General features: G+C 40.4%; 1 protein-coding gene across 3 annotated transcripts in view; it reads right to left on the bottom strand.

Moving 5' to 3' along the window:
- CRTAC1 (cartilage acidic protein 1) overlaps window positions 1-22,843 on the bottom strand; it is a 188,228-nt gene that overhangs the window by 37,432 nt on the left and 127,953 nt on the right. For all 3 annotated transcript variants that reach the window (XM_074296019.1, XM_074296018.1, XM_074296017.1), the window contains exons 4-5: window positions 12,595-12,731; window positions 6,514-6,670 (exon numbers count right to left, since the gene is read on the bottom strand). In XM_074296019.1, the coding sequence (XP_074152120.1) occupies window positions 6,514-6,670; window positions 12,595-12,731 (294 nt within the window). The remainder of the gene's footprint in view (window positions 1-6,513; window positions 6,671-12,594; window positions 12,732-22,843) is intronic.

Raw genomic sequence — 22,843 nt, forward strand, 5'->3', positions numbered from 1 at the left:
TTCCCACCAGAACCTAGGTAGGGTGCCCAGATCATCTGGGATTTCATTTCTCACCATGTGGCATTCTCAACTTCTCAAAGATATACCCATGTACTACCCCTCCACTCTTTTCAGCTTCCTTTTATGAGTTTTTTCCCTGTTCAAATGTAAGCTCTTCAGGGACTTTTTTGTGTGCTTGTATTTATATTCTTAGAATTAAAAAAAAACACCGCATAATACCTGATACATAGCAAATGCTTATTTACTAAGTACTATGGTGCTTAAATGGTCAGGAACTAAAAGTCTTCAAAAGGAATTCAACAGGATAAGAGTATTCAGAAGCACTGATTCAGACCTTGACCCCATTGAAGAACCCTTCAATGTTAGAGGAATCCTACTATCTAGATAATTTAATCTTCTGGGATTAACAAGCAGGGTTCCTAGAAAAACAAACCCCAAAAGTGACCTTGAAACAGTCCAAGACTAGAGAACTCAAAAGGATGATGAAAGGAGAAGTAAATGGTACTGGGAAAAACTGGGGAAGGGAGAGTAGAGATGCTAAGAAAAGAGCAGAGGGAATAACAAACTCCCAGCTTCATCTTGGCTTTCCCAAGGCAGAAAAATAACCCGCTTGTGCTAGGATATCTGAATCCCCCTCTGTCCCCATCCTAGAGGCTGGGTAGGGGCTGGAGATGTCTATATAGCCGGGATATTCCCTTTGACTCTAGCACTGGGAGGCAAAACAAGTCCCTAGGAGAATAAATGTTACCTATCTCTCCCATCCATCCTTTCTCTGCAGCATGTGTCTGTAAGACAGAGAGGAAAAAGGGAGGTGAGCGTTTACAGATTTATCATTTTTCCTTAGTCAATGCAACAAGAGGGAGGGGTGATTCCTAAATCTATATGCAGCCTACCCCAAAGGGCCTGGGACTCATTAGCTGAGCAAGCCTGAGCGAAGTGCCTGCCCTCAAGGGGTCTCAGTAAGATGAAGAGGCTAGTCTGGTGACAGATATTCCCCAAAGTCCCTTTTCAGGCTCTGAAGCGGATGATGCTCAAGTTGTGTGGCTCCTTGGGGGTGGGCGAGAGGAGGGAAGGAAGGGGTTAAAGGGAACTTGGGGACAACCCCTTACGACAGAGCTGGCTGCCTCCCCGCTGAAGGGACAGAGCGAGGATGCTCCGGGCTCCCAGAGCCTCGTCCTTGGTCACCCCTCTGGAGTGACACTGATAACAGAGCGGCAGGGAGGCCCCAGCTGGGCTCTGTGCATCTCCGTCTCTTCCAATAATGACTTCCTATAAATCAGATCTGCCCTCTCCTTTGTTCAGCCCTGCTCCCAGCCAGCGGCAGAACTCCCCACCCAACGCCATAAATCCACTTTCATTTTCTTTCTAAATTTCCTTTAAGGCTCCTTTAATCACCACCTTCCACCCAGGGCAGATGCTCCCTAAATGGCCTGAGCCCAGGGAAGGAGGACCCGGAGTGGGCAGAGGGGAGAAGTTTGGGCAGAAAGGGGAAAGGCTGCATCGGTCGGAGGGAAAGCCCCTGGCTCCAGGAGTGGGTGACGGGGTCCCAAGTGGCTCCCTTTCTCCCCGTGCCCGGGAGCTGCCTCCTGGCCTTCCCAGGGGGTAAGGGGCCCAGGAAGATCCTTCCTCGCCAACGGCCTCTGGGCTCTCGTAGCTAGGGGACAGTGCTCCCTCCCCAGGGCATGCAAGTCCCTCGAGAGTTGGCTGGAGAGCCGCTAGATGGCACTGTGTGCCAACGGTGTGGCCATAGTCAGCCCTGGCTGTTTCTGGAGAGGCCCTGCCCCACCCCCACCCCGGGAGAGCTTTGACAGAGGGGTGATCAGTGATCCCCAAAGGGCTGGATGCCCTCAATCAGATTGCTTAAGACCCTGACAGAGTCCTCAGGAGCTCCACAATGTCCTCTATTTATGTCTCTATCACCAAGGGGCAGGGAGACATTTCACTTCCAGATGCTGCAGCCCCCCTGCAATGGGGGGAGGGGAGGGCAGGTAACTGGACACACGTCCCTCACTGACTTTTCGGCCCCCCCCCCCTGTGCAGGGCCGGGAACTCTGGGAGCTCATGGCCTGCTTCCTCCCAAGGCGACCAGCTCAGGGGGATTATCACAGCATGGATGACACCATCTTTAACTCCTCAGGGCCTGTGGTACAATCCTAAAGAAAAAATTCAAGTCCCACAGACCATTCTCTATCTTATTTCCCATTCCTGGAGCCTGTTGGGGAAGCTGTATGCTGTAGCCAGATGTTTCAAAGTATTCCATCAAAACTTTACTCATCTCCTAATGGCCATGGTCCCCCTCAAATCCCCACCCATGGCACCCACTGCCGGAAAGCCTGTCCTTCAAGGGAAATAAATGCCATTTCCGACTGGAAAAGGAGATGGAGGAAATCTGAGACGCAGTCTTCAGCCCCCTCCCCTTCTCAGTAGTCTCGAGATAGGGTCATGAGGAAGGTCAGAGGGGAGAGCTGTTAGGAGGAGCAATGATGATTTGGGGGAATATGGGCATAAAGAAGGAAAACTCTTGAGGCTAAATAGATTCTTTGTAGCCAAATTATTTTGAGGAATTCTAAAGCAGCAGTTAACATGTCCCGTGGACATCTCCAGATGTCCCCACTTTTTTTCTGTACCTTTCTGAGGCTGGATAGAGCATCCTCCTCACATCTGGCTCATCCATGCCAGTGCAGCCCCCACTGCAAAGACCCCCTCTAGGGTCTCTCACAGATTTATTTCAGCCCTGCTAGAACTTGTTAGTTCCCCTTATTCCTGACTTTCCAAACCTCTTAAAAGCAAGACCAACCTGTTCAATTCAAGCCCATCTAAGGAAATTTGTCCCTTTTTTTGCTTTAAAAAAATTCTTATTCTTAATTACCCCAATCTTCTTAGTTAGAAGGGAAGCATAGCATCACTGGAAGGCTTCCAATCTGGAAGACCTGGTTTTTAGTCCTAGGTCCACTGATAATTAGCTGTGACACCCCCTTCCCCCCACCATGCAATTCCCTCCTCCATAATTTTAACTCTCTATCCCTCGGTTTCCTCCTTTGCAAAATCAGAATATTGGACTGAATGATCTCTAAGGTTCCTTTCAGATCTGAGTGTCAGGGATCTTCATTCTTTTAACAGAGCCTTCTATGAATAGCCTGTCCTATAATCCATCCCCAACCCCTGTCAGTCTCATCATTTTCCAGCCATTCTTGCAGATCAAGTCACTTAAATGGCTAAGCCAGGCCTGTTCTCAGAACTGGGAGCTATTCAGAAAAATTGACTGTTCAGTGTTGGGCTGATGCTTCTGCATGTTTGTGGAGATTTTTTTTTCCTTCTCAGGAAAATATGGTTTATTACCGACACAGCCTTCCTGCAGAGCATCCCCACGTGAATCTCTGGGCATGCTCATGGCGCTTTAGATTTGCAAAGTCCTTTATTCACTAGCCATTTGTTAGCAAGTTGGTCCTCGAAAACTTTGTCAGCTCAGTTAGAATTAATCTTCTCCCTTTTACTGAGGTGGAAATATGGATAATGAAGACATAACCGCCACCTTGGGAAGCACTGATATCTCTTTTCCTTGGAAAGCTTTAGAAACACGACAGACTCCTAGATGCCTAGAGACAGGGGATAGACAAGACGATATCTCATAGTTCTAGACTTTGGGAAGTTAGATTTAATGAGTCTGTATTTTCCACATTTGTGGCCAGTGATTTCATTACTGTTTGATTCTCCCTCCACTTATAGCATCTTAATTAATAAGTGTCTGACTAGGGAGACTGAGGAAATAGGGCTTACCCTCAAGAAGCTTACCTTCTTATGGGGGAGATAATATGCACATATATGAATCCATGCAAAGTAATTTTTTGTGGGGAAGGTTTTAGCAGATGGGAACATCAGGAAGGGTTTCATGTAGATATGGTGGTACTCAGCAGGATGAATACAGAGAAGCTTGGAGAGACTTACATGAACTGATGCTCATACAGGAAATGAGCAGAACTAGGAGATCATTATATACTACAACAACAATACTATATGATGATCAATTCTGATGGAATTGGATATCTTCAACAAAGAGAAAATCTAATTCAGTTCCAATTGATCAATGATGGACAGAATCAGCTACACCCAGAGAAGGAACACTGGGAAATGAATGTGGACTGATTGCATTTTTCTTCCCAGGTTATTTTTACCTTCTGAATACAATTCTTCCTGTGCAATAAAAAATTCAGATCTACACACATATATTGTATCTAGGATATACTATAACATATTTAACATGTATGGGACTGTCTGCCATCTGGGGGAGGGGGGTGGGGGAGATAGGGAAAAAATCTGAACAGAAGTGAGTGCAAGAGATAATGTTGTAAAAAATTACCCATGCATATGTACTGTCAAAAAAAGTTATAATTATAAAATTAATTTTTAAAATACTATTAAAAAAGATATGGTGGTACTTAAGGAAACTAGCGAATCTAAAAGATAGAAGTAAGAAGAGAACACAATTCTCTACATGAGATCTCTCATTTGATTCTCAGAACAACTCTGTGATATACATATCAATATATCAAGGACTCACAGTTAAAGTCTAAGGCTAGGCTTGAACCCAACATTTTCTGACTCCAAGTCCAGAGTTGTATCCATTGAGAGAAGATTAAAAGTGGGATGTAGTTAACAAAATAAATAACAACACAACATAAATAATGCTAATTTGTTGTTTTCTAAGTCAATATTCAGTCTGCAGGAATACATTTTTATTTGAGTTTGACACCCTTAGCTGCTTCCCAGGGATCATTTATAGAGAACAATAAAATGATAGCATGAATGAAGGAGAGTAGTATAAAATAAGACTGTCTAAAAAATAGGTTGGAGTCCAATTGTTAAGGGCTTTCATTGCTAAACAGAGAAATTGACATTAATCCTAGAGCTAATAGGGAGCCACTGGAGTTTATTGAGCAGAAGAGTTTAGTCAGATCTGTGCTTTAGGGAAATCACTTCAGCAATTGAGTGGAGAATGAATTAAAAGAAGGGATAGATTCACAATCTACATAGGTTTAACCAGCTTGCTGCATCTCAGAACATTATCTAGGGAATGCCAGAGACTGGAACCAAACCCGCTTCCAAAATCCAAGTCCATGCTCTAACCCTTACACCATGGATGCCTCCAGAGATGTTGTAATACAGTTTGAAATGGATAACGGAGAGTTCCCGTTTCTAATGAGAGATTCTCTTTTTAAAGTCTAGATTGATTCTAGTTTGGCTGAAGTTAGTGTAATTAGCTGTTTAGAGTTTTGGCCATCCAATTCCTATTTGGGCTATATTCTGGACTTTCTTTATCATGCCCCAGAAATCATTTTATCTTTGAAACTCCCTCCAAGCCTGGAATTCATGTACTGGAAGGGGCTTCCCTTCCTGAAGTCTCCACCTGGCTTTTCCCAGAACCTCCACTGAAGGAGGGCACTTGGATCATCCATCTCCTTCTTCTCCAGACTAGACTCTGGACTTATTCTATCACACCCTCCCCCCCACCCCAGTTACCAGCTCTTCCACCTCAGTTTCCATGTATGTGTTATATTCCCTCATTAGAATATCAGATATTTGAAGCCGGCCACTGTCTTACTTTTTGCTTTTATTTGTAAGTCATTAATATATGGTTGATGACTGACGGCTGGATTGCAACTTGGGTAAAGACTAATCATCAGCCATGCAGTAGGAAGTAGCAGGGATTTAGTCAGCAACTGTGTTGGAAAAAAAAAAGGCCTTTCTCTTTACCAAAAAAAGAAAAGAAAAGAAAAAAACTCACTTGTCACTGACTCTGCCTAGTAGGTCCACTATCCCCCAAAGTGTTGGGGTGTTTAGGAGGCAAAAACAAAGATTTGAAATGAAAACACAATTATTGAACCCCAGTTATCCAAGACAAAGCTTAGCTGAAGCTCAGGATTTAGCACTCAATTCCTGGCTGCTTATGTGTAAATAAATAACTTCATCTGCTGTTTGGCCATAAGAGATGTTTTAAACCTTAGCTTTTGTGATATGTTGGCTTTCTCCTACAGAACCTGTTCACCCATCATTTGAAATTCAGTTGGGGCCTTTAGAGGAAGGAAAGTCACACTTCATCCTCCCCCTGATGATCCCCTCCCCCTATAGTCAATGCTTGTTGGGGTTCCCCAGGGCCTACTAGAAATCCCTGGTTTGTTTTTTTGTTTGTTTGTTTTTTTGAGAAATAGTTGGAAATATCTTCTGCTGATGAGAAAAGGGTAAAGGCCCCTACCTATGGCCCTCATTCTTCCTTTCTCATTTACATGGGATGGGAAATTCAAATCCATATTTTTCTTCTTCAAGCCACAGGCCAGACCTTGTGGGACACAGCTTTGTAAGAGCCCAGTTCCATGGACAATATCTCCCTAATCAATTATTATCATCATTTGCATAATCATTGCAGAAATGTGATTTCAACCCGACTTTTAGCTCTAAAGCCCTCTTTTTCCTCCCCAACCCCATTCTTTTCCTGTCTGCTCTCCTTAGTGCTCCTACCTGTGTATTTGCTGACCCCAGCTTCCGCAGCCACATCACTGAGAGCCAGAATGCCCCTGGAGAGATCACTGGCCTCCGGATCCATTTCGATGAGGGCGTCTGGGCCCACATTACCATTGGCATAATTGGCTATGTAAATGGAGTAGCGGCCAGATCCCTGTAATGAAAGAGAAAGGGGTGAGCTGGGCTTATCCTTGTCCCTCCCTGGTCTGTTTGTGTCTTTTTCTAAAGAAACAGCTCTCCCTTATTCCGACAGTGACTATGGACCTTTTACTAAGCTCTGTCCTTTTTCTCCTAGGCTTTCCTGGGAGATCATATCCATTCTCCATCTTTAACTTCTCTCTCTCTCAAAACTACTTCCACCGCGGAGCTCACTCCATCTGCCTAGCACCTAGCAGAGCCATAGGAGATGCTCAGGAAATATTTGTGGATTGGTTGATTTATCAAAAGGAAAATAATAATTCAGGACAACTAATGCACTTTATATACCTCCATATCTCTTCTATATCTTATGGCCTTATAGGACAGTGTGGGTGTATGAGGTATATATATACCCACCAAGCCCTCCACAGCCAACCTACTATGTCTTTTACACCCTAATCTTTTAGACTGGTTTCTCCTGGGAAGCCGATCATGAGCCACTTTAAGGTGACTAATGGATGAAGCAGGGGAGGAGCGAAAGGGCCCATTTTCTTCTTCCAGCAACCCATATATAAACTCTGGAGAAGCAGAGATTATGTCCTTAATGTGTCATGCTCACTGCCATCCTTGCTTACAGGATTTACTGAAGATTTCTGCTCTTTTATACCCTCATGACAATGACCACTGCTGTTACTCCTGATTCCTGGACAAGGATAACATTTCTTTATTTGCTGAGAATTTTGATGGGAGTAGCCCTTCTTTCACATAGCCAAGAGCTCAAAGAATATTTGACAATGAACAACTAAATAAACTGGGTCAAAGGAGATAAAGTATTGTTATTGCTGACTTCCCTACCTTTCTGTGGGCATCAATCTCATAACAAATGCTTAATTAAGTCCCTAAAGAATGAATTGTATTGAATTCCTCAAACCCAGAACAACCTGCCCCTTTTTGAAACATCTTTTGGTGATATACAATATTTGGTTATTTATCCCTGGCTCTTTTCCTAAGGGAATTTGCAATCCAATAGAAGCAAGAAATAACAAAGACAGATATGGATATAAAGTTAATTAGTACATATCAATATAAGGGTACAAGAAGGGGTCTCTGGAAATGAAGCAGCATCTAGAGAAAGAGCAATAATAATCCTTGTATGGACTTATGCTCATATAGAAGCTGGGCTAGGATCCTTTTTTATCAACATCTGTGGAAATTAAGACAAACTATATTCCAAGATTTCCTAGAGAAAAGTCTGGATAGTGGTAATATGGGCCAAAAAGAATGGTTTCTTTTAGAGGCATCCCATAGTTGCATCTGGCAATGTATGTTCAGAATCTGGGGGCTATTCCATCAGGCCATAGAATAATTTCAAGTATGAATTTTAGTCCTTTTGTTGAGAGAAAATCCTGAGTGGTATAATTCTTTTTAAAAGAAGATGATTGCTCACATGTTTGCTGGTGCTCGGAGCAAAGGACTAAAATCATGACCTGAAGAAGCAAGGGACCCAGATTTCTTACTTTGTTATGAGCTTGAATACCCTAGCCTCTTTGAGACTTAGCTCAAGTAAAATTCCTACACGAGGTCTTTCTTACCACACTAGTTGTGAGTGTTCTTCCCAAATTACTTTGTATTTCTTCTGAATATACTTTGTGTTTATTCATCTGCATATATGTTTTTTCCCACTCCCAGTGGAATGTAAGCTCCTTGAGGACAGGGACTGTTCTGTTTTGGTTTTGTATCGTCAATATCTAACAGTGACTGGCACATAGTAGGTGCTTTAAATACTTGTTGAATTACATAGAGTAGCAGCAACATGGTATGATGGTTAACTATAAATGGCTTAGCTCTTCTCAGCAACACAACGAGCCGAAACAATTACAAAAGACTCATGATGGAAAGTGCTATATACATCCAGAGAAGAACTGATGGAATCTGAATGCAGATTGAAACATATTATTTTCACTTGAAAAAAAAATTGTGTTCTTTTCCTTTTGGTCTGTTTCTTCTTTTACAACATGACTAACATGGAAATATGTTTTACATAATTTCACATCGACAACCTATATAAAATGGCTTGCCATTTTAGGAAAAGGGGAGGGGAGGGAGAAAGAAAAATTTGGGACTCAAAATTTTTGTAAAAATGGTAAAAAATATCTTTACATATGATTGGAAAAAAATAAAATACTTTTAAAATACTTGTTGAATTGAACTAATTCTAGTTCTGACACAAACTAGCTCTGACATATCAATTTATTTCTCTGGGCCATCATTGTATAATTTTCCCAAAATTACTACCACTAGTACTAGTACTATTACAAATATTCTACTACTGATACTAAAATTAATAATAGTAACCGACACATACATTACTTTAAAGTTTGAAAAATCCTTTTCATATATATGAATATCTATATCTATATCTATATCATCTATATATCTATAAAATCTCATTTGAGCTTCATCACAACCTTATGAAGTTGAAACTGTAGATATTATCACTGAGGCTTGGAGGGATTAAATGATTTGCTTGTGGCACATAGCTAATAGACAATTACTACTGATAGTAGTAACTGATGCTGAGTACTCCTCTCACCAGATATTCACCATTTTAAGACCAATACTCATTCTTTACACTATGTAGCCTTAAAAGGGATGCTCCACACTTCATAGAATCATGGTAAAGATAAAATGGGACAATGAATGTGAATATACTTTGAAAGGGAGAAAAAGCCATACAAGTATTAGGCACTAGTAGCATTACTAATCAAGGACAGCTTTTGGCAGAAGATGAAAGGTAGATGAAATATGATGTGGCAAAGATAGGGATAAAGTTATTTCAGATATGATGTGGCAAAATTAGGGATAAGAATTATTTTAGATATAAGGAATGATATAAGTTGGGGCTCAAAATTGAATCTTTGGCTATACAATGGACACAAATAGGAAACTGATTGGTTAAGGGAGAAGGGAGCCAGTGGAAAAGCCTGTCTGTGATCAAGAAACTTTATAATGGAATTACCAGATATGGGTTCAAATTTTAACTCTGTCATTGATTATCTGTGTGTTTTGTTTGGGCCAATAATATAACTTCTCTAAGACTCATAAAATCACAGACTAAGAATGTGAAAAAAAATCTCGTAGTCCCTCATTTTACAGATAAACAAACTGAATTCAAAAGTTTAAGTAACATGTCCAGTCATGAGGGAAATAAATGGCAGAATCAGAATTTGAATCCAGTTCTTTGGACTTCAAATCAACAACTATTCCCAATGCATCTATTTCTTCACCTATAAAATGAGGGAGGAATTGGATCATGTGATTGCTAAGGTCCTTAGAGCTCTCAATCCTATGATCTGATTCAGATTAAAATAAGAGGACAGCAAAAAGTTTTGAGGAGGTACAGAACATGTCAAGTCAATGAAAGCATTTATTAAGGGTCTTTGCCATGTGCGAAAGGGCTAGAGATAAATAAAATAGCAAAAGCCAGTCTCTGTTCTCAAAGAGCTCACAGTTTAATGCAAACAACTATGTGCAAACAAGAAACAGGAAAAATGGGAGGCAGCAGAGGGAAAGAGTAACATTGAGGGGGACACAGGATAAGCTTCTTGTTTTTTGCTTTCTGTCCTTTCAGTTTTCCGGAGCCCATTTGGGGTTTTCTTTGCAAAGACTGTGAAGTATTTGCCATTTCCTTTTCCAGTTTATTTTTCAGGTAAGGAAACTGAGGTAAATAGGGATAATGACTTGTTCAAGGTCATGCTGCTAATAAGTATCTATGGCCAGATTTGAACTTAAGTTTTCCTCACTCCAGGCCTGTTAGTCTATTGACTACACCACCTAGTTGCCTTCAAGTTTCTTATAGAAGGTGGGTTTATAGCAAGGATTGGAGGAAGGCCAGGAGGTAGACAACATTTCAGGCACTGGGGGCAGCCAAAGAAAATAATCAGAATATCTTGTGTGAGGAATGGCAAGAAGCCAGGATCATTAGATTACCAATTGTGAGTATTTCTGAAGACTTAGTGTAGGAATACTGGAAAGATAGGAAATGGCCAGCTTAGAAAAGGTTTTTTTTTAAAAAAATACAAAATAGCAAATTTTATATTTGATTCTGGAAGTGATAGTACAAAAAAACCAAAAGATTAAAATGAACAAAATTAGGATTAACTTTGTGAAGATGCGGTGATATTAAGGGCCAGTAGAGTATGTCAAAAGACCTCAATTCAAATTTTACTCTGCTTATTACCTGTGTGACCCTCAGGAACAGAAGGCACCAGTAGGCCTTCTCACTAAAGAGTGACATCTGGTAGGATGTCAGTGATGGGGAAGACAGGTGGGAAGGAAGAATAGCACAGTATTCATTCAGATGTGAGATGCACTGGCTGGTAGGGGGCTCCAATTATACCTATGTGAGAGGTCCTAGGGTACAGTGGATAAGTGCTGGGTACAGTATCGCCAGATCAGGTTTCCAATCCAGTCTATGATATTTACTGTTTGTTGATCATGTCCAAGTGCACTTATTTCTCCAAGTAAAGTATTTTATAGGACCAATCTTCACAGAGCTCAAATGAGATAATGTATGTAAATCACTCTGAAAATCTTAAAGCATCATACAAAGGTCAGTTATTACTAATGTGCCCCTGGCTCTCTTTACTGAAGGTTTTGGGTACTTTAGGCTTCCATTCCTACCCTCTCCCTTCATACTTAGATGTTTTACTAGTTTCTCTTCTTCATTCCTCAGGTTTGGACAGATAAAGCAATTATTCTCTTCAGGGCAGAGTGGATGCAGGAGGATGGGCTGGGAAAGAGGGAAGGAGAGAGCTTTTTATCTTGCAAACTTGACAATCTTAAGGTGTCTAGGGGTCTGTGATCTGTGATCTAGAGGGAAGAGAGGCGGTGAACACTTCTGGCCAAGGACTGGCTACATGATGTTAATGTGCTCTTAGTGATTATTTTTTTTTTTTTTTGCATTCCGACTGTGTCTTTGTCTTGTGCTTAAATTCATTTGTGTGCAGATAACCTTCTTAGGCCAGAAAACGTGCCTTTTTTCTTGATTAACCTTTATACACCACCAGAAAGCTCTCCCTAAAGTTCATTCTCCTGGACCAGCTGAAAAACCCTGAAGGAGGAGAAGAAAGACTGGTCCTTTCCACATCATACCCTGCTCCTTCTGTCTCCCAGCTCCCTACAATTCTCCTCACGACTTGGAGCTGTGCTCCAGGGATGACTCCCCCTTCTCCCATCACCTTGTGCCAGGCAGGAGTCCAGGTGGCAAGGATTCAGGTCAAGTCTAAATGTGGCTTCACAGCCCAGCTTGGCTCCTCTTCCCAGCACCAGCTTGTTAAGAAATAAATATTTATACCTGGCACCTGCCTCTTCTGAGGGCCTAGAGGCCCCTGCTGTGAAGTTTCACGCTGAATCCCCAATCCCCTCTGTGTAATTTTGATTGTGAAGTAAGCTGCCCCCTCTCACCAATCTTTCCCCTAGAGTTTGGGGGTCCTCAGGGATAACTCCCCTTGAATTTAGAGCTGACCAGGCAGCAGCTGGGCCCCTGATTTAGTGATAACTGTTTATAAAGTAGAGAGGGAGAAGCGAAGGAGCAGGTGACAGGAGGCATAAATCACTTCCACGCTAAGAATTTACCCGCAGCAGCAACAGCAGCCGAGCTAACTCAAAGAGGGGCTCCAGCATGGTAATAGCAGGAACTGGAGTGGGGAGACCCTCACTGTTCCTTTTATTCCCCAGGGGGTCTGGGTTCTGGGAATTCTGCTCCCAGTCCCTTCCAGTTCACATCCAGTGCTCACTGGACTCAGCTGAGACTAGGAAAGGAAGGTTTGTTTAACTGCTGGAGCCCATTTTCATTTCCACCCCTCATTTTCATTCTAATCTTTTCATCTTACTCCTTTAAGCTTTTCCACCATATATCTCAGTGTTCCTCCAACTCACCGTCCTGTCCACGCAGGCCACGGAGCGGCCGGCAAAACGGCTGGCCACCCCGCGACGGACGTTGACCTCATCACTCAAGATGTCCTCCCAGCGGCCGTTCCGGAACTTGAACAGCTTGTCCGTGTAAGTGGCAACCCCTAGAAAGAGGATGGGAAAGGATTTGCAAAGCTGATGACAAGTCCAAGGGCACTGCCCAGAACCTGGCCAGGGCTTGCCCGCCTGATGCCCACCGGGACTCTCTCCTCCCCTACAATATAAAGATGTCATTTGAGATATGGGTGGATACAATCTCTTGCCATGAAGAGAAAAGTCCAGATCTATTTCTAACAGAATGCCCAACAACTGGGGAATGGTTTAACAAATTATAGTACATGAATCTAATAGAATTCTATTGTGCTGTAAGAAATGATGTAGGGTACAGTTTCAGGGAAACACGGGTAGATTTGTGTGAACTTGCACAGAGCGAAGTGAGCAGAACCTGGACCATAATTTATGTAACAACAACATTGTAAAGAGCAACATCTTTGAGGGACTGGAGAAGTCGGATCAATGCAGTGACCAGCCATGATTCTCCAGAATTGATAATGATGCATGCTACCTACCACCTGACAGAGAGGGGGTGTGTGTGTGTGTGTGTGTGTGTGTGTGTGTGTGTGTGTGTGTGTGTGTGTGTGTTTGTGTTGCATTTTGGAAATGGACAATGTGGGACTTGGTTTCACTTGAATATTTGTGACAGGGATTTTTTTTTTTCTGAATGGAAGTGGAAAAGAGAAAAATATTTTTTTTAAATTGAAAAAAATTAAGTAAAAAAAAAAAGTGATTCTGTTTAGCTATTCTATAATAATAACTCAAATCAGAGATTTATCACAGAATTGGAGAAGAAAAGGTAGTTGATGCATCCAGAACATGAGGGGCTCCAACACTGAGCAGAGATTGATCACTTCTAGCATCTAGAAAACAGGAAGGCTGAGCTCTCTTTTTTCAGTGGCTCAAAGGGCACTTTCTCATTAGAAAATTTTTTAAAAGACATTTAGGAAGGGTCCTGGCAGGAAGGAGACAGGAAATATGTTTTGGAAAAACAATTTAAAATCAGCAGGCCAATTTTCAAGGTTCAGCTCTGTTTTTTAATGTCTGTAAGAGATTGAGCAAATCATGTAACCACCCTGGATCTCAATTTCCATATCTATAAAGTGGAGTTGAACCAAATGACCTTTATTGTCTATTATAATTCCCCAAATCTTATAATCTAGGGTAAAGATTTCCCCAAGGACGACCCTAAGGCCTCTTTCTGTTTGAATTGGAAATCCCTTAATGGAAAGTGGGAAGAATTCAGTTCAATTTATAGTATTTATTAAACACTCACTATTTGTGAGAAACAGTGCTAGGGCCACAAAGACATGAATGGCTCAATAACTTGAGTGATACCTACTGGCTTATTCAAGCTCAGTTCTTCCCCTTTACCCTTCTTTCTCACTTTTCTTCTTTTATTAAAATATCACTGAAATTAAAAAAATAACCAATATTCTCACTTTGTAGACAGGCATGGGAAAGCCTGGGAAGAAAAGCCAATGAAGGGAATGGATAAATTAAAAAAAAAAATAATTTATTAAGTACTTCCTCTGTGCCAAGCACTGAGGATAGAAATAGGAAAAAGTCAGAGTTCCTGCTCTCAAAGGGCTTACGTTTCTAGTTGAGGGAGATAATGTTTAAAAAATAAGAAATAAAGTTTAGTTCTGGGGTAGAAGGAAAAGCCCAGATATTTCCAGGGTACAGTAGTGGGGCTAATGGCAAGGCCAAGGGATCCTTAGGTTACATGGACACAAGTCAAGGACTTAGAAGAATTGGATTCTAGTCTTGGCTCAATGACTCTGAGAAAGTAATTTTCTTCCCCCTAAACCATAGTTATCTCATCCTTAAAATGAATAAATGAACTCTCACATTCTCTCTAGTCCTTTCTTTTACTCAATAATTTTTAAGGTGACTTGCTCTGTGACATTTGCTACTAAACTTTGAAATGATTTGACAAGAGCCAGTAGCAGGGAGGTTTCAAGCTAATGCTCAGGCCTGAAACCATATCAGATTTGCAGAAGGAGGAGCTGGAGTCTTGAAGAAGTAGTAGCTGCTTGCTCTCCAAAGAACAATGATGAGACCCTAGAGGCGGTGTCAGGTGAGAGATTATCCAGTAAAGGTCAGGGGAAAATAAGACTGAGTAGTCATGGCTGCTGGGGGGTATCGAGGCCACTATTTGTCAAGATGATAACAGAGAAGTCTGCTGTCTTCCTGGAGCCTGTACCTTGAATGTGACAGAAAACCTAAGATTTGTCAGACTGGATGACTACTACCTATTCATGGTGACTCACATGGGCATACATGTAACTGCCAAAGGAAATAAAAGCATTGATAAAGGTGGTGAAATTTTCTACAAGAAATTGAAGGCCTGCAGTGTACTGGTTGCATTCTCATGACTGTTACAGTTTGAAGAAAAAGGTTTAAAAAGAGAAAGATTTGGGACACAAATAGCTTGTTTAAGAAGAGGGTTTCTGTTTTGAATTTTTGGACCACAACTTAAGATGGAAGAATGACAAGTTCCTAATCAGGGGTGGAATCCACCCAGCAAGCATTGGTAAACACAGATTTGACTGAAGTTTTGCTAATCTAGTAAAAAGGGCTATAAACAAAGGAGGAAGGGAGAGAAGTATAGTGGAAACTCTACATTTATCAATGAAGGAGTATACACAGAATATAATAGTAAATTAGAGATTATATGTCAGAGGCAAATTTAAACCTGTCTGTCTCTCTCTGTCTCTTTCTGCCTTGTCTCTCAGGCTTAGGGGGATGAGACCAATGAGTAGAATATGTCTCTGGAAGGGTATATTATAAACAAAATCAACAGGATAGGTAAAAGGGATGGGGGAAGAGGAGGTACAAAGTCTATTAAAAAGAAATACTTATTCTCATGTGAGAAAATCCAGGAAGCAGAGAGAAGATCAGTAAGGGCAGAAACAGAAGTGATAGTGTCACTGTAGTAGATTACAGACCCCCTAGACAAAAAATAGGGAATAGACAAAGAGTTTGACAAACAATGAAGCATGACAGAGTCATGATGGAAGTCTCTGATTATCTCAACTAGTGAAAGCTTCTCTCTGTCCAAAGCAAAGAGAACGATGGTTTCCTGATTTGCCTTGATAATTTCATCCTTTAAAAGGTGGAGGAAACAATAAGGAGAATTGGTATTCTGTATTAAATTCTCCCCCAGGTTACTTAGTGGAAAATATTGGGAACTTTGGAACTTTCTTCTTAGTAGTATGACAAATATTTCACAGATTTTAGATGCTTTAGAGAAAAAATAGGTCAGATTCCACAACTTAAAATTCTAAGGCGAAAGTTGATCCAGGAGCAAACTTACTAAGGATGAAAGGCACAGAGAAAGTCAGGTGTGGTGATGGAAGCCTGTAATCCTTATTACTCGGAGGCTGTAGACAGTGGATCCTTATTTGGGGGGGGGGGGGTTCTGAACGATAGTGTGATCAGAACTGATCAGATGTCACCAAAAAGTCCCATGACAATGTGGTTGTATGTAGCCTTTGTTCTTCTGTTGTTTTATTGTTTAATTGCTTCAGTCATTTTGTGATGTCATTTGGAGTTTTCTTGGCAAAGATGCTGGAGTACTTTGCCACTTCCTTCTCCAGTTCATTTTACAGATGCGGAAACAGAGGCAAACAGAGTTAAGGTGCTTTCCCAGGGTCATGAAGATAGTAAGTGTCTGAGATTAGATAAAACTTGGGAAACATCATCTTCCTGATGTTTCCCATTTCATGTCTGGCACTCTATCCTTTACAGCACCTAGCTACCCATCAGGCTGCCTAGGGAAGGGCAAACTGATTCATTTTGGAAAAATAGAATGGGTCAAAGCTTCCATACTAACAGATATTAAGATTGGGCCCTGTGTCAGTCTTGCTTCCAACTTGGATGATAGAGGGAGTCACTCGGTCAACTAGAAATTATGAAACGCCTGCTATGTGCAGGGCACTGTGTTAAATTCTAGACATACAAAGAAAAGCAAAAACAAATACTTTTTGCCCTCAAGGATTTCACAGATTAATGAGGGAGAGAGGGAGACCTGGTTTTTAAAAAAGACCCATAAAGAAACAGTCCTGATGAGGAAGAACAGAGGACCCATTTAGTGAGACCAGGAGGGATAAATGAGGAACTCATGCACCAGCTTAATTTAAAAAAGATGTTTACAGAGAAGGGATGTAACACCAGGTAATGGAAGAAGGAAAAGGCAGGAATACTTCAAGCCCAGGATAAATTGAGACTATAAGTGACGCAAAGGACCAAGGTGAGAAGGCCCAGTAAGGAGGAGATAGCAACTGATAATGGACAAAAAGTGGAACTGAATAACTTTTATTTTTATTTCTGATTTTTCTCTGTTGAGGTAAGTGATATTTGGCTTGAAAATGATAGAACAAAGTGGATCAAAGGAAGTTAATATTCCAAATAAGTAGAGACATAGCAAGGGAACACTAGCTGCCTTAATGAGTTCACATCGCTAAGGCCAGATGAACTACAACCTCCAATTTTGTAAGAACTGGCAAATGTGATTATTGGACCAGTGTGGGTGACCTTTGAAAGATCATGAAGAATGGGAAGGCAGCACAGTTGAAGAGCAAATATTGTCCTGATTTTCAAAAGAAGGAAGAGAATAAAGTCTGCAAGGAATAGACTAGCGAGTTTGACTAGGATTCCTGGCAAAATTCTAGACTGTACTAGAGGCCAACGAACATCTAGAAAAGGAAGCATTGGTCAAAGCCAGCGTAGCTTCATCAAGGACAAAATATACTAGACTAACCTCTTTTTATTTTTTGACACGGTTACTAGACTGGTAGATCAAAGAATGCTATATATTTAGACAATCTACATTAGCACAAACTTTGACAGTTTCTCAAGATATTTTTGTGAATAAGCTAGGCTACATGCTAGTGTCCTTAGGTAAATTTAAAGCTAGGTGGACGGCCAGACCCAGGGAATAGCCATTAATACTTCAAAGTCAACTTGAAAAGAAGCATGTAGTGGAGCCTCAAAAATCTATGATTGGCCTGGTTATGTTTTAACACTTTTATCAATGACTTGGGTAAAGGAATTGCTTTTCAAACCTGAAACTGACTCTAAATTGAGAGGAATAGCTGTCATTACTTGGAATATTCTGCTCCACTCTAGGTATCTCATTTTAGGAAGGACATTGATAAGATGAAGGGTATCCAAAAGAGATCAATCAGAATGATGAAGGTTCTGAAGATCATGACATATGAGGAGAGGTGATTAACCTGGATGTTTAACCTGGAGAGGAGAAGATTTGCAGGAGATATGATAGCTGTCTCTAAGTACTTAGAAGGCTGTCTGTGGAAGGAGGAGTATTAGACTTGTTCTGTATAGCCCCAGAAGGTAGAACTACCACAAGAGCAATGAATAAAAATCACAGAGGCAAATTTAGGCTAAGCATAAAGAAAAAAAAAGCCTAAAAGTTAGAATGTTTTTAGATAATTAGAAAAGTCTAAAATTAGAATGGATGGTCTCAGGAGGTAGTGGGCTCCCCTTTATAACTGGAAGACTTTAGACAATAGTTGGATGATCAATTATTGTTGATGTGGTCAAAAGAAATCTTGTTCAACCAGGAGATCATTATACACTTCAACAACAATACTGTATGAGGACGTGTTCTGATGGAAGTGGATATCTTCGACAAAAGAAGATCTAATTCAGTTCCAATTGATCAATGATGGACAGAAGCAGCTACAACCAGAGAAGGAACACTGGGAAATGAGTGTAAACTGTTTGCATTTTTGTTTTTCTTCCCAGGTTATTTTTACCTTCTGAATCCAATTCTTCCTGTGCAACAAGAGAACTGTTCAGTTCTGCACACATATATTGTATCTAGGATATACTGACATATTTAACATGTATGGGACTGCCTGCCATCTAGGGGGAGGGGGTGGAGGGAAGGAGGGGAAAATCAGAACAGAAGTGAGTGCAAGCAATAATGTTGTAAAAAATTACCCAGACATATGTCAATAAAAAGTTATAATTATTTTTAAAAAAGAAAACCACATATTAACATGAAAAAAAAAAGAAATCTTGTTCAAGTATAGGTTGAATTAGTTGGCTTCTGAAGTTTTATTTAGCAGCGAGATGCTAAGATTATAATCTCTAGTTTGATCTATAGGCCTCCACAGTTACTTACATTGTGAGGAATCAGGTTTTTGCTTTAACGCTTATCTGGGTTACATGGGATTCACAGATTACCTTCAAGGTCAACACTGACCTTGATGATACTTAGCAGACTAGGGCAAGGATCTGGGTAGGGCAGGCCTCAAAACTGGAAATAGTGACTAGTCATGATTATCAAGAACTTTTCTTATAACCATATCAATTTAATAAATATTTATTATGTGCTTATTGCATATGAGGCATTGGGATTACAAAGACAAAAAGGAAGTCTCTCTTTCCCCAAAAGTGAGTCACCACTATTTATGGATGAAGAAATTGAGGCTTAATTTTGCCTGAGATCACGTTGCTAGTAAGTGGCAGAACCAAATTTATTTGTGGTTTGTTTGTTTTCTAACTCCCAGCCTAGAGATCTCTCCCTCTTTACTTCTCCATGGAGACATTCTTGGTTCAGTTCAATCCTGCTGTCTAAATGATTCCTGGAGAATGTTACCTTACATCACGGAAGACATTCCAAGAGAGAAGAGATCTCAAGAGAATCAGGGACCCATATTGTTTTCCTACCCTGCCCTCACTGGAAAAAACCGAGGAGACTTTGTTGGAGACTTCTATTTTTCTTTGTTTTTTCTTTTTAATTGAAATGAATTGTTTTTATATATCCTTCATTATCAAATATATCACTATCCCTTCCCCTTTTCCAGCAGAATATAAGAAATATCTTAAAAGAAAAAAATCTGTTTAGCAAACCTTTCCAATACATCAACTGTAGCTAACTGAATATTCAATATTCCATATCAACAGTCTCTTACCTTTTGCAAAGAAAGGAGGGAAGTGCATTTTCTCAACTGTTTTCTAGAATCACACTTAATCATTATTACATGGCACTCAGTTTGTTTTGTTTTCATTTATGTGTATATTTCCACTATAGTCACTATGCATATTCTTGGATCTGCAACTCATGTTTTCCTATAATTTTCTGAATTCTTTATATTAAGTGTTTTTTATGGTGCTTTAATATCTCAGTATAGGATTATAGATGATAGAACTGGAAAGGACCTCAGAGGTTGCTTACCCCATTCTCTCACTTTATAAATGAAGAAATGAGGTACAGAGAGGTTTAAACAACTTCTATATAGTATATGTATATTTATTATGTTTATGTACATTTAATATGTATATTTACTTGTATGTAGTAAAGATAGACTTCAAACTGAGGTCTTTCTGACTCTTAAATCTATTTTATACATCACCAACTTCATATTCATGTACCACAATTTGTTTAGCTATCTTCCCATTGATGGACATTTACTTTGTTTCCAAATCTTTGCTAACATAAAAGAGAGATGCTATGGATAATCTGGTACACATAGTTTCTTAATTTCTTCAACCTCCTTGGGATATCTTGAAGTGAAATCTTTGGATTAAAGGTATGGACAGTTAAATCACCTTTTGAGCATAATAAATTGCTTTTTAGAATTGCTGAGCTACTTCACAGCTGGATAGGGACTTCTTGGTGCTTCTTTTCAGAATTTGCCTCAGAAGATGTAATTGTTATCTGGGTCTAAAGCTGTCCCTGAAGACAGCCCCTCCATGTCACTGGCTAAACCCTGAAGAATGCACTTCCTAAAGCAAACATGGCATAGTAAGCAGTGCTGAGCTTAGTTAGATTAACTTGGTTAATCACGTGGATGTTTTATTACGCATTTTCTCTTATAATTTTTCAGTCCATTTTTCATTGATTTGTCAACTTATGCTTTTCTAGGTTTTAAAATTGAAATTTCTTATTGAAATCTTTGGTGATTTTAGCACTTTACTTTCTCTTTATATTCACCTGTCCCTCATTTCATTATTCCTCTTTTGATGATAGATTTATATTTGGGGCTAGACCCCAATGCTATCTCCGTCTCTTCCCATGATGGAAAATTTACTTTTCATCAGTCATATTCTCTGCTACAAGTAATTTTGGGAGAGACAGAACTGGTTTCCCAATATAGCTTCATATGCTGGTCTTCTGCTTCTGTTTCCTCTTATTCTTTAATTCTCTGACTAAGCTGTCAGTATCTGATACTTTTTCAAAGATTGAGGGAAGGAGGGTACATGGTTGGAAGACTGCCTCTATTGCTTTGGGGTAAGAGAATTCCTAAGTTAACCCAGGCAGAAGAGAAGTATGACTGTTGTTCAGTTATTTCAGTTATTGTTCAATAATTTTACTCTGTGATCTTATTTAGAATTTTCTAGGCAAAAATGCTGAAGGAGTTCATCATTTCTTTTTCTAGCTCATTTGACAGATGAATAAACTGAGGCAAACAGAGTTAAGTGTTCAGGGTCACACAGTTAGTATCTTATGCTGGATTTGAACTTGGGAAAGATAAGTCTTCTTGATTCCAGAAGCTGTGCTCTATTCACTTGGCTACCTAACTGTCAGGGAAGCATGGTCCACCCCTCATATTCTTCTGCACCCTCACAGTGGCTGAGCAAAGTCAATGCCTACTGCTTATTACAACAGAAGGACAAACGTGGGGTACACTATCACGGAAGTCTCTAAAGCAGCAAGGAAATCCCTGAATGAGCAGAGGCTCATGGGTCAGTTTGTAATTACCAGGTGGAGGTTGCTGGGGCAGGAGTATTGAGTGAGCTCTTTAAGGTTTATCATTTATCACTGTTAGTTCAGAAAGTGTTACTTTGTTGGAGTCTTTCCTTCCTTGTCCTATTGGATACAGTTGTAATTACTCTCCCTTTGGTGCAAAATTCTACTTTGACAGTTTTTTTGAGAAAGAGTGAGGATTGGAGAAAAGGTCTAGTCTTTCATCTTGTTGGATACATAACTCAGATCCTTAGATTTAAGTTTCAATCCTAACTGTAACACTCACTAGTTTTGTGACTTAAATTCCTCAATTTCCTCATCTGTAAAATAGAAGTAATAATATCTGCAGGTACCTAGATGGTGCAGGTAGAACCTGGAATTAGGAAAACTCATCTTCCTGAGTTCAAATTTGGTGTAACTGTGTGATCCTGGGCAAGTCACTTAACTGTGTTTACCTCAGTTTCCTTCTCTGTAAAATGAGCTGAAAAGGATATGGCAAACCACTTCTGTACCTTTGCCAAGAAAACCCCAAAATGGGGTCACAGAGACTTTGACATATCTGAAAAAGAATTCAGCAAAATACCAATTTCATAAGAGTTGCTTCTAGTTTCAAGTGAAATAACACATGAAAGTTTTTATCTATCCAGGGTATCTCAAAAATTGGAGTGCAGTTTTAGAGTTTTGATAGCTTAAAACTGCACAACAACTTTTGGGACACTATCTATTATTAATATTGTAGCCTGGAGAGGTACTTTCTGAGGAGACGCTGTCCATCCCACATTACTGACCCTTTTATGCTTTTTTTTTATCTCCTTCCTTCATATACGATATCCCCTGCACTTAGCTCTCAAATCAGAGGCTCTTTGGGTCAACAGAAGCCCTCAAAGTAATTTCCCTGGGGAGTCTCAACCTGGAAATTAGTGTTTAAGAAGAGAGAACCTTGTAGCACTCACTGACCAAGCTAAATGGTTCTGGTCTGTGCAGAGAGTATTTAAGGAGATTCCATATACTAGAGCTATAACTAGGGCAGGGTGACTAGAGCTTTGCCTCAGGGTACCAAATTTAGAGGCCACGGGACTGCACTTATAGTTTTTCAAGAATATAGAAACAATAGAATTTAGCATCTAGTTAGCAAGAATAATTAGTTAAAATAGAAAGCTACCAGATGGCTGGCTGCAGTAAACTATCACTTCTCCACCGTGTTCCCCTCCCTACCTCCCCCATCCCAACTGAAGGCACATTTCCTGCCACATTCCCTGGGGTGCAATTTGTGGTAGCTATGCCTCTGCCAGATATAGAGGCTGCTGCTCTCTGAATAGGCTAGAACCTTAGGGCCTGGAGAGAAGAAGGGGCCCTAAATTTTCCCCACCCCAAGAACTATGCTACCCCAGGGCTCCACTCTTGTCTTGAAGCCCTTCATCCCTCCCTGCTACTGTTCAG

Source organism: Sminthopsis crassicaudata, chromosome 2 (assembly GCF_048593235.1).
Source record: "Sminthopsis crassicaudata isolate SCR6 chromosome 2, ASM4859323v1, whole genome shotgun sequence".
Lineage (NCBI taxonomy): Eukaryota > Metazoa > Chordata > Mammalia > Dasyuromorphia > Dasyuridae > Sminthopsis > Sminthopsis crassicaudata.